The sequence below is a fragment of the Myxocyprinus asiaticus genome, chromosome 26 (assembly GCF_019703515.2).
Source record: "Myxocyprinus asiaticus isolate MX2 ecotype Aquarium Trade chromosome 26, UBuf_Myxa_2, whole genome shotgun sequence".
In the NCBI taxonomy this organism is placed as follows: domain Eukaryota; kingdom Metazoa; phylum Chordata; class Actinopteri; order Cypriniformes; family Catostomidae; genus Myxocyprinus; species Myxocyprinus asiaticus.
Genome location: NC_059369.1, coordinates 23,121,529 through 23,134,910, shown reverse-complemented (window position 1 = coordinate 23,134,910; position 13,382 = coordinate 23,121,529). Strand labels below are relative to the sequence as shown.

Sequence of the window (13,382 nt, the reverse complement as noted above, 5' to 3'; positions counted from 1 at the left end):
TGCCACAGGAGCTGATTAGTTAAGAGTGGCAGGGCTCACAGGACTCATAGCGGGCATCAGGCATATTCTCAGTGACATATGAAACAGAGGGTAAAGCCCTGTCACAGTCTGTAGGGGATGAGAAATTCTCTTCTATGGAACTCTATTTTCAGCTGTCAAACACACTATTCTCAAACAACAATAAAAAGCCTTTCCTGCAGGGATTTAATTGTAATATTCCTGGACTAAATGATGGCCGAAGCTGCAGCCATTAAGACAGACAGGCAGGAGCTGGGCGACATAACCACATACAAACTAAATGAATGTTTGATAAAATAATACAAGTCGCAGATTAACAAGCGTAAACTCCAGTTTGCTGCTAATGAAGGAAGTCTTTTGTTTAGGGGATGGCATCAGGTTGATGAGGTGCTCAGGCATGCATACACATGCATAATGAATATGGTATGCATTATTTATGGGTTGATTATTTAGGCTCATCTATCAGAATGATAATGAATTCAGCATCTGAACACCAATCAGGTCCGAAGCGTAATTACTGTTTTTAGTTGTATTTAACAAAAATAAAACAACAAAGCTTAGCTAGATCAATCTTTATGGATGATATGATTTATCAGGATAATATCCAGCAAAGGACTTTCTTATTGCTCTCTGGTCCCGTCTCAGAGAACACATTCTGGATCATGGGATTTCTATGATTTAAGTTAACATGGAATCGAAACTGACCCTATTTACTTTCTCAGTGCACATTCCTGGTCTAATTGTGCACAATTCATCAATGCACATAAATCCAAATAAAATCAATGTTTGTCACAAATCACACTTTTCAACTGCTACCCTCCAAACACCTGAAAAATTCAGAATGGATAAAATTCCCACCCTATGTTTTTTTCTCATTGAATATACAGCATATTAAGGAAATAAAATGGGTTGTGAAAGGTGTTTCACGACCTGATAGCAACCCAAACACTTAAGAGCATGAACCTTTAAGACTGTTACTGGACTATTCCAAAAAACAAAAAAACACTTGAATATGTAAAAAATACATTCAATACCATTTTTAATAGCATATTTTCAGTATATTGAAATATAAAGTATACATATTTCAACAAGTGTGTTTAAATCATGTTTTCTTAATGGCAAGACAGAGAGTGGATCTCTAAGTTAAAATCAGTGATTCTTACAGCTTTGCTCTTTAACCTCGCCTGGCGCACAATAGGCTTCACCTCTTTGACTGGAGGAGGAACCTCCAATTTACTGGTGAGGCAGTCCAGTGTTCCTCCTGTCATCATGAGCGTCAGCTGGGTCATGGCCAGCTGGTTCCTGTAGCCCAGGTCAAGATCAATAGCCCATACCTAAATAGAACCCAATGCACACAAGAGACAGTAGATCCAACACATGTATCAAGTTATTTTCAGCCTACAGAAAAGGCAAAACAAGCAAAAACAATCTCCTGTCATTGCTATTTCCATGTCATTTGGAAATAGGAAAGATGCACCAATTACTCTTTAGAACATGTTATGACAATAGCTTAGTTTATCATTATTTATTTTACATAACTCTCTAGAACACTTGATTCTGATTGGTCAATCACAGCATTCTGCAGACAAATACTTTTGAATTAAAAATTGCTAAACTGTATATCTGATCATTGTACAGCTGTGCTAGTTTAATGTCTGTCGTGTTCAGGGTCCTGATGACCCTGTTGGGTTTATGTTACGCAAATGACTGTCTGACTGTACACATTCCCTTACTTACTAGTATTTAATTCAGTGCCTTTTAGTCATTTTGTGCAATGTCCTACAATGAAATGATCAATGGAAAGAAGAAGAAAAAAAAAACCTATCCTTTAGTAAGATGGATATTTAAAAATGTGGTGTATTTGCAGGTAACAACCAGAGTTCCCAGTCAGATTCAACAGATTTTGAGTGTGTGCATGAAAGAGGGAAATACAGAAAGAAACAGAGGAGAGAGAGAGAGAGAGAGAGAGAGAGAGAGAGAGAGAGAGAGACACTGTGTCTAAAGCCCAACTGGAGACTCTCTTCACATCTGTATGGTTAATGGCATCATTATAAGGATATTAAGGGGTCAGGCCGAGTCGTGGCCTTATGCTTAAACAGGGCTAATTTTCCCTGATAATAATCTAATAGCTATGCCCTCTCTTCAAAACGTGGCAAATAAATCACCAGTGAAGGAGTTGTTAATAACTAAGTGGCAGTTGGCTGACTCTCCTGCCGTCCCTATTTGTCAACCTAAACGCTCCTGCCAGCAAATGCAAACGGCGGCCCAGCTGCTGAAATCACTTTCTGATCACAGTATCATGCTCTAACCAATGTTCACTCGTGTGAGATACGATTAACTGAATCGCTTCTCTACACTGTAAAACATGTCTGTAATTTTAACGGTAAAAGACAGTAAAAATGCTACAGAAAAATGTTAATTGTTTAATGAATATTAACTGTAAAATATACAGTAAAATTGTTTAATATATTTTAAGACAATACAGTAGTTTTTACAATAAAAACGGCATTTTCCTGTATAATTAATGGTAAATATTTACATTAACAAGAGAGTACATGTACTTTTTACAGTAAATTATTGTTAAAATTACAGTAAAAAACAATAATCGGGCATTCCAACAATTCCCTGCATGACCCATCATATTTCATTATATTTTATGTTTCTTCTTATTTTTAATATCAGTTACGTACATTGGGGTGTTCTGTTTTATATTTAATGTAGTTTAGTTAATGTTTACTGCATTATTTTAATTTCACATGTGTTACCCCGATGGTGTTTATTGTTTGTGTGAGTGACACTGAGCACTGACACTGGGCCACAATTGGTGAACTTCATGTCATCATGTGCTCTCCTGTCATTTGTACAGTGATTAACAATACCTTATAAAGTAAAAAGCAGATTTTTACAGTTTCAGAAGGGTAATATCAAGTTTATGATGTTTTTTTACTGTAAATTTAACAGAATTTTCTTTTTACAGTGCGAGCATGGTCATGTAAATTACAACAGTTTTAAACTGTAAAATTTACAGGTTGTTCTGTAAAGTAGTTTATATTTTTACCGTATTTTTTACATAATTATTCTGGCAACCACAGCTGCCTTTTTTTTTCTTTTTTTTTTTTGTAAAAACAACAGGATTTTTTTTTTTTGTGTACTTAAACTGACTTTAATACAACTGAAAGCACTAGTTTATTATATACTTAAAGTATATAAAAACAAAATAAAGGATTATTTTTATAATATGCCTCTGTGTTTTTAATTATGTTTCATATTGAAATAATTATTACTGTCAGTGTTGTAATTGTGAAAGAGGAGAAAATACAATATTTTATGATGCCCTCTGATGTGATCTTTAAACTTTTTAAACTAAGCAATGAAGAAATAAACTCACGTCAGAAATAAGCCCATCTAAATGGATCAAGTCAAGATGACCTGTGTATGCATAATTCAGGAGTGTCCCAGCTTACAGGAAGATTTCAGTATAGAGCTGAATTCATCCAGAAGCTCCTCCTGTCCATAGTTAATACCTGTGCTTGTAGGATAGGTGGAACCATTTAGCCAGTTTGTAGAATCAGCCAAGCCTGCTTCATTGTCAACCACAACAAAGACGCTTGATACATACGCCCAGATTGTACCTGTCTTCTATAGCCCCTTCACTTTCATTAAAAACTGCAATCTTGCAGCTGAGCCTCCCTCTGCACACAATGTGAGGCAAGCCTGCAAGGGCAAACACATGCGACCCAGCTCTCCCCCTCACATACAAAAATACAGACTGCTTTTAGCAACAGGTTTGAATGTAAAATGATGTTTAAATAGAGACAGGTTAGCACTAGTCTAGCTGATCTGTCTGCCTCTGTGTCAGGAGTGATGGGACAGTCATGTTTGGATTTATCCGTCTGAATTCCTTTTGTCGATTTTAATTGTGCACGCAGTTTATTCTCAATAAGGCACGCTGAATCAATTCATCCCATACCTCTGAGAATTCACAATATAGAGAATCCTTGTGCTATTCAGTTTAGAAGACTGTATGAATTACTTTCATTTGCTGGAGTTAAAGCTATTCTATCTGTAGACTATATTAGATTCAAGTGTAAAATTATCTGAGGAAGAGTGGAATCCATCTCAATATGCAATTTATTTCAAAATGCCTTGGCTCTCTGCCTTCCAAAGTCAATCAACTATTTTAAAATCACAGCATGCCAACTGAGTTGATGAATAAAACAGCAGTGTGACTTTTTCATTTGAATATATCATTTGAAAATATATCTATTCCATAGGGTGCAAATCGGACGTTTCATCACGATACGATCTTATATTGATTCTCTTGGCCTGCCATACTATATTTGCCGCTACTTAAAAGTCTGTCTGCCTCAATACGATTTCGATTCGATTTAATTTTGATTCAGGGCCTGCGATCGATATTCCGATATTATGTGCCTATTTTACAGAATTACATTTTTTGCCCTCAAATGCAACCAAAATATAATTTGAATATTTTGAGCTCTCTGAAAAGTGCAAATTTAGTATCCACATTGGAAAATCCACAGTAAAATAAGGTACAGTACTTCAGATGTTGAAAAAAATTATACAGATAATAATATAAAAAATAACGTCACACACAAGTGATCATCAATCATTTGATTACAGCTTATCTTTCAGTTTAATCCAATTCAAAGTACTTGCATACCCATGACTTGTTTCCAACTATCTGTGCCATCCGCGGTTTTCTTGGCTACAACTTCCACAGTTGTAATGAAAAAATTCTGTTACAGTTAACTGGGATAAATGTTAGTAAGGGTGTTGATGTGTAGATGTGTAAAGTCTTATAACTGATGCTAGTGCTGGATAGCAGGTGTTTCTCTTTCCCTCATTAGTGCTGTTCAGAATGTCGGCATGTAAATTTCAAATGGGTCGCATGCGCAACGATATCGATGGAAGCCCGAATTAATCACGCATGTGAGCCGCTCTGTGTTTGTCACGAGAGTTCACATTTTAAGTAGGCCTGGTTCCAGATCAAAATCATTGAGGGTGCTTCTGAATATAGTGAGGGTGCTCTGTATAAAGTGGAGATGTATCGTTATTACTATTTCTTTTTTTTCAAATACATTAAATCATGTTTAAATACTAGGCTACTAAAACAATGTAATGAAAGTTTGTTTTTTATGTACAAAACATTTATTGCTTCATTTTTTTCTTCTTCTTCACATGATCTGTCGCTGAAAATGACAGCAAAATGCTGCGCCTGCAGATAAGGACATAATGATTTGCAAAATTATACACGTTTGTAAGTTTTGATGCAGCATTTTGTGTGTTTGCTGGGATTCAAGGAAATCTGCTTGCCAGTTATTAGTCTTACATATTCAGTTGAGCAGAGGTGTGCAGTTATTTTGGTACTGGGGCCACATCAGCCGTTAAGTGATGGCCAGTCCGCCCCTGATGTTTACCGTTACTGTTATGAATGTTGCCTACTATGCTTACATAAAATACTGCCTTTTGCAACATGGTGAACAATATACTGAATATGAGCTCCAGGTTAAAGTAAGTAAGACAGAAATATATTACTATTGTATACAACAAATCCTTAAAGTAATAATAATAATAATAATAATAATAATAATAATAATAATAATACTGTATCATATTATGACAAACTGGACAACAATAAATAATTGTTCGGTTATAATAATATTAAAGAACAACTGAATTGCAAAATGTTAGTGAGTGAAGTAGTAGGTTTTGCACACCCTGTTCATAAAAAAGTGTTTTGTAAACATATATGTAGGTAAACATTGCCTTTTTATCACTGTATTGTGGAAAAACTGGAAAGCATGCACTAATCATCTTTAACTAGATTTTTATTTTATTAAACATTTTGAATGTATTTGGCTACAACGGCTGACAGGATGAATTTCAAATGGGGCCCCGGGTTGGTCAGTTGCTTGGGGCCTCAGAAATCGTAAACTCGCCCCTGCCTGCCAGCAGGGATCATTGATAAAAATCAAAGTACCCTAATTAATTATGCATCATGTTGCCTAGTTATATACTCATTTCTGTGCTCACTTATCATTTGTAGAATGTACAACATTTCCACAGGGGATACTCTCATTCCATGACTGAATCTAAATTTAGAGAAAAGTCTTGAAAAACGACAAAATCAGTCTCTAAAACAGCAAGGTCAGTGAAGGTCAAATCTATACCACTTTTGTTCCACATTAGACTCAAATTTATTTCAACATACCCCCTCCCATTTCTCCCACAGAGATTTTTCAGTTGTCATGCATTTTGGCAGAGATTCAAGGCAAATAGCCGTGCACTGAAATGCATGGAATGCAAGTTAGCCTCCTATGGTTAGGAGTGGCTTTGCACGAAAAAAAATAAAAATAAAATGGTTAAAAAATGTGCTTCATGTGAAAATATCTAAATGAACTGGTTTTACTGAAACAATCTGACTACATTTACACCAATGGAACTCCTTTTAAAGGGTCAGGTCAGGTGTAAATAGCCGTTTTAGGGGTAAAAACTGCACATATTCTCTTTTTACAGTACATATTAGTGATTGTTGGCCAGGCTTTTTGACCATTTTTAGATTATCGGCAAATGAATTTTTTTTCTTTTTTTTTCATTTTATTTTCAATAAATATTGTGGGTTAGAGGGATAGTTCACCAAACTCTTTTGGGTGAATTATCCCTTTAATCTAATTTGATATCAGTACATTGCATAATGCCAGCACCTTGCTATCTAGATATTAGTTTCTGCATCGGTCATTGAAAAACCCATTGGTCGACCACTAGTGCAGTTCTTCTGCACAATGAATTTCTACTTAATGTATCTTCCAACTGTACAGTAGTTTTTGCAGACTAGGAATGGCAAAATCTGACAAGTAACAAAGCTAAAATGTTGGTATTTTTATTGACTTGAGAATATACTGTAAACAGTAATTAGAAGTAGATCAATATATCGGTTTTACCGATTAATCGGTCCCGATAGTTGCTTTTAGGAATTATCAGTTATCAGAAAAAATATATGCCGATTGTTGCCAATATTTTCCCCTAATTGTTTTTATACCTTATCAATAAACCTCATCTGATGAAATATTTACATATAAAACTCTTCATCTGGTGAATCTATAGGCTATAAAAAGCTTAATTTGATAATTAATTACATTTAGAGCATTGTAACAGAGCCAAATCTCTGTAATTTCAAATAAGATTCCCCGGTGTATTTCGGGCTTGTTTCAAGTAAAAAGTTCCACGTTATGCACCAAATCTTCATGTCTCTGGTTATTATTGGGATAACCATTTTGGTTGCACAATAAACTGTTTTTGTAAGGAAAGAATATGATTTTTATTACTCTATATATCGATTTAAAAAACTATCGGCCGATTAATCGGTTATCAGCATTTTCCACCACCTTAGTTATCGGTATCAGAAAAATGCACTATCAATCAGCCTCTAACAGTGATGCAGGCAGAGAAAGCGTTCAATTTCTCTCCATTGCTTTCGACAGTGATCAAGAACCCCAACATCTGAGGAAAGGACACTATAGCCTGACCTTCTGTCTGACACCAGTACATAGTAGGGGTGTTGTAAGGTCACAGGGGCAAGGCCTTAAAAGGGGAATTAGTTTATTGACACAATAAGACCTGACAGTTTATTAGATAGCCTTTTGGCACATTAGCCCCTCTCTCCCCCGGTCATTCTCTCATCTGTACAGCTCCTAAGGGGATCCTATAGGAGTGATCCTATAACATCCCAATAAGCGGCCAGACCAGTAGATTGAGTACTCACACTAGCAGGGTAAGAGCAGTGTTACAAACTCTGATAGAACAGTAACCCATGTCAGATCCCATCTCAACAAAGTCTTAACATGACAGAATCTGTTTTCATAGAGCTGTAAAACACACCACTGATATTTAAGGGTCAATTTGTTTCTGAGTGTGCTTGTTTGATGAAAGACAGATAGAGCTGAGTGTTGCCATTGTTTCTCTTGCTCAAATGTTAGAGTGTGGTGTTACTGTAACAATGCCAAGGCACTGGTTCGATTCCCAGGGAACACACCTAATGATAAAATGTTTACTTTGAATGCCCTTTAAAGGGGAACTATTATGCAAAATTCACTTTTACATGGTGTTTGAACATAAACGTGAGTCGGCAGTGTGTGTACACAACCACCCTACAATGTTAAAAGTCCACCCACTCCTCTTTCTTATATTTCTATTAATCAAAACCAGTGTCTCAAAATGACTGGTTTTCGTATCCGCTCTAAAGTGACGTCACTTTAGAGCAGGCCACGCCCACGACTGGTGACGGACTCCACCCTATTATCATAGATCCTCCCCCGAGTGATCTACACTGTAGGGCTTTACTGGTTGTTTTGATCAGTGTTACTATCAGAAATAATTAATAATTATTTATTTAGTTATTAATTAATATTTAAATTAATTAATTGAATCTAACTCATTAAAACCTCATATGGGTCTCCAGTAAATGTAGTGCGCTATGTTTAGGAGCGGGTTTGGTTATTAGCAATAATGAATAATTATCAAAGATAATTATTAATTATTAAAATCAACAGAACATTGATGAGAATCAGTGTTAGCTTTTTTTTTGTTGGGCCTCATGTATTCAGATAGAAGACAAAGGCAGGCCTAACACAAGTCGTAAAACCTAACTCAGCCCCCACACATTCTAAGTCGTAAATTTTACTGATAAAAACCGCGCCAAAATCAAACAAAGGGAGTCCAAAACAGACTACAGATCCATGAAGCCTTGCTCACTAAAGGATCGAGCTTTCAACTCCTATTGGATGAGGCACACAACAGAACGTCCCTCAAACATGACATCATCAGGAGTTGAAATAATTCTGAAATGCGTCCAGAATTTGCTTCCAGCGCCTTCGTTCACCGAATAAAGACTTAGCTTTTGCTGCTCTCCGGTGCAACCTCGTGGCACAAGGAAGTAATGTCCGACTTGAAACTGTAGCCATACAATCTCCATCTCGCTGGACGAGTTGAGATTACTCTGAGTTCACCGAACACTCTAACGGATCCGAAGGAGACCGCCGAGCAATTCGCATCTTCATCCGTTTGCCTACAGAAGTGAAGAGATTAAAGATTTCTCTTCCATCTTCAATCAAGTGGACATTTCTGAGTTCTCCGCCAGCCTGCCGAGAATCAACAGCCGTACCGCCCGCCGACAGAGCGAGGAAATGGCCTCCCATCATCACACGAGCCTCAAGGAACCGGGTCAAAGTTAAAGGACGGAGGAAAACACATTCTACCTGTGTCCTCATGCGATACAAGTAAGAGGTTTACGTCTGGGCAGAGATAGAATATTATAGCGTGTTATTCTTGTGTTTCAAGGTTTTTGCTTGTACAGTTTACGGATCGCCATGTCCGCTCATTATTAATACTCAGGGTATTAATTATCACAAATTTGTTTTGCTGTATTGTGGTCCAACCAAATTGGACTGTGCAATTTCGCCATTGCGGGTGAGACAGAAACTGAGTTCATCCATTAAAGTCAAATAACGCAGGACTTTTACGAGCCCCGCTGATGACGGGAAGCCGTTTCCTCGCTCTGTTGGCGGGCGGTACGGCTGCTGATTCTCGGCGGGCTGGCGGAGAAATTAGCGACGTCGACTTGACTGAAGATGGAAGAGAAATCTTTAATCTCTTCACTTCTGCAGGCAAACGGATGAAGATGCGGATTGCTCAGCGGTCTCCTTCGGATCCATTAGAGTGTTCGGTGGAACACAGAGTAATCTCAACTTGTCCAGCGAGATGGAGATTGTATGGCCACAGTTTCAAGTCGGACGTTACTTCCTTGTGCCACGAGGCTGCAACTGAGAGCAGCGATGAGCTGCGTCTACACACGGCAAACAAAGTTGCTGGAAGCAAATCCCGGAAGCATTTCAGAGGTATTTCTTCTCCTGATGATGTCATGGTTGAGGTGCGTTCTGTCATGTGCCTCATCCAATAGGAGTTGAGAGTTCGATCCTTTAGTGAGCAAGGCTTCATGGGATTTGTAGTCTGTTTTGGACTCCCTTTGTTTGATTTTGGCGCGGTTTTTATCAGTAAGATTTACGACCTGGTATGTGGGGGCCTGAGTTAGGTTTTACGACTGTGTTAGGCCTGCCTTTGTCTTCTATCTGAATAAATGAGGCCCAACAACACACAGTCCGCCATTTTTTTCCGCACTTGAGCAGCTACAGTAGGAAGAATAATGTCTCAGCTTCATAAGCATCATAAGTGTTCTGTTGTTGGCTGTAAAAGTGAACATAAGAGTCTTCATGTACTCCCGGCATCAGAGCCACTGAAGACGTGTGGACAAGTTTTGTTTTTGAAGAAAATGTGCCCCAAAACATAACAAAATTTGTGTATGTTTGTGCAAATCATTTTACACCGGACTGCTTTGTGAATGAGGGTCAATATAAAGCAGGATTTTCAAAAAATTTGACTCTCAAGCATGGATCAGTACCAACTGTTCATGTTCCAGCTTTATATCCTGAAGATGTAAGTAGCGCGCTTTATATTTTGTGAATGTTTGCAAATCGCCTTTCCGAATGTGCTTGTTAGCTGATTCCACAGCTAATGCAGCTAAAGTTACCATTGTAACTGATTGTATTCACGGAGACCAGAGCTATGTCGTTATAGCTTGTTTGTACATGACGTCACGTCACTGCATTGCTGTGGCGTGAAATGCAGATGGAGAGCAGGAAGTGATTTTCTACATAAGAAGCACTATCACAAACTCAAAATGCTTATGTTTTGCATCGTTTACGGTTGCTCATACATATATGGCTGAACTCCAGTATTTACGGTGTCAGTCATATTGGTTCTGATTTGTTGTTGCTATAGTATCCGAAGCACAAGCTGTAAAGGCACAGCCCTCTTCCGGAAAGGGGGGCGGGGAGCAGCAGCTCATTTGCCTTTAAAGAGACATTGCATTTGATTCCACCCAAAAAGAGGCATTTACAACATGGTACGATAAATGATCTGTGCGGTATTTTGAGCAGAAACTTCACAGACACATTCTGGGGACACCTGAGACTTATATTACATCTTGTAAAAAGGGGCATAATTGGTCTCCTTTAAGTTGCTCAGGATAAAAACATCTACCAAATGTACAACTGAAAAGGTTCTACACTACATAATGCTACCAGATCATTAAATAATGTACATTTAAATCAAATGTCAATAAACTTTGATTTAGCCTATCTATTATTATATTTATATTTGAATGTATTTCTTAAGCATTAAATACAAAACAGTAAAGGTCTAGCATCATTTGTTTGTAGACCCTACTTTGTTTAATATGGTGTTATCCAGGGCCTGGGTAGCTCACCGAGTAAAGACGCTGACTACCACACCTGGAGTTGCGAGTTTGAATCCAGGGCGTGCTGAGTGACTCCAGCCAGGTCTCCTAAGCAACCAAATTGGCCCGGTTGCTAGGGAGGGTAGAGTCACATGGGGTAACCTCCTCGTGATTGCTATAATGTGGTTCGCTCTCGGTGGGGTGCGTGGCGAGTTGTGCGTGGATTCCGTGGAGAATAGTGTAAAGCCTCCACACGCGCTACGTCTCTGCGGTAACGCGCTCAACAAGCCACGTGATAAGATGCACGGGTTGACGGTCTCAGACACAGAGGGAATTGAGATTCGTTCTCCGCCACCCGAATTGAGGTGAGTCACTACGCCACCACGAGGACTTAGAGCGCATTGGGAATTGGGCATTCCAAATTGGGGAGAAAATCAAAAAAATTAAAATAAATATGGTGTTATCCAATGTAATGAAATTCCAAAAGTGTCCAAATAATGTTTGGTTTCACTGCATCAATGACTTCTTAAAGTTTTTATAAACTCTTACCATATGAATAATAATTCAGAGAATTACAAGGAGTCATCAAAGTTTTGCGAGATTTGACCATACTGTGTTGTAACATGTTCTACCTAAAAATACAATTACATCTACACCACATTAAATTATATTGCTGAGCATTGTCTTCAAGACTGAGTTAGCAATGAATTGGCTCTCTAACCTGCTGTTGCAGGTTGCTGGGCTCCAGGAAGCTGACTAGATCCAGGGAGAGGTGGCCCATGATGGAGCGCTTCTGGCAGGCCTGGCCCACACGAGTGCAGATTGAGTGGAGGACGTCAGGACAGATGGAGGTCTGGGGCATGGTGCAGCCCACCACTTCTAAGCTACTGGGGCCATGGAGCTGATCTCCACAGGACAGCATTCGTACATCTCCTCCTGGCTCCACCAACAGATCCACTGTCAGACATGTCACACTGTCTGAGGGAGGATATGCCTCTATTACTCCTCCTGGGGAACAAAATGGAAACATAGGAAGGGAAGCACAGGGAAAGAAAGAGTGAGTACAGATCAAGCTGTGAGAATATCAAATGATATGTCCTGGAAACCAGGGAAACTGACAGCACTGAGTTAGGCAAAGTTCACACAGTCAGTGTTTGGGATTGATATCTGTATTTACTTAAAGAAGTGACTCTGGAATTGCTCTGTTCATAGAACAGCATACAGGAGAAAATTGAAAACTGTCTATATGAAGGAATAATGCAAGTCAAAGCCCTTTTGTATTCTTGCAATAGATGTGAATGTCACTAAGGTTACAGCCAGTGACTTCACCCTCATGCCATCCCAGATGTGTATGACTTTCTTACTTCTGCAGAACACAAACGAAGATTTTTTAGAAGAATATCATAAAAGTAATCCATATGACTCCAGTGGTTTAATCCCCATTTTCTGAAGAGAAATCCAGTCAGATTTGGGTGAGAACAAACCAAATGTAACTCCTTTTTCACTGCCACTGCAGTCACTTTGCACAATCATGATTTCAAGCTTGATTCCACTTCCTAATGCTTGACGCAAGTGTAATCAAGCTTGAAATCATGATCGCCAAGGCTGCTGATGTGAAGATTTATAGTGAAAAAGAAATTATATATTAGTTTTCATCCAAAATTGATTGAATCGATTCAGGAGATTTGGATTAAACCACTGGAGTCATATGTATTACTTTTATACTGCTTTGTTGTGTTTTTTGGAGCTTCAAAGTTTTGGTCACCATTCACTTGCATTGTATGGACCTACAGAGCTGAAATATTCTTCTAAAAAATCTTCGTTTGTGTTCTGCAGAAGAGAGAAATCATACACATCTGGGATGGCATGAGGGTAAATGATGAGAGAATTTTCTTTTTTGGGTGGACTATTTCTTTAAGTAAATGTATAAATATAATATATAAAAGATATCAACTTCCATAACAAATTTTATTACAATGGATACTGCATTATTAATTAAACAAGTCCAGTTGAGGTGTGAGTTTACTGAACTCGCACTTAAATTTCGGTC

The 13,382-nt window shown here is 38.2% G+C and overlaps 1 protein-coding gene across 1 annotated transcript in view; it reads right to left on the bottom strand.

Annotated features, from left to right (window-relative positions):
- The window catches only part of LOC127417228 (IQ motif-containing protein H-like), a 43,093-nt gene that overhangs the window by 5,428 nt on the left and 24,283 nt on the right, over positions 1–13,382 (bottom strand). The window contains 2 exon segments of the mRNA XM_051657086.1: positions 1,182–1,352; positions 12,054–12,340. Coding sequence (XP_051513046.1) covers positions 1,182–1,352; positions 12,054–12,340 — 458 coding nt within the window.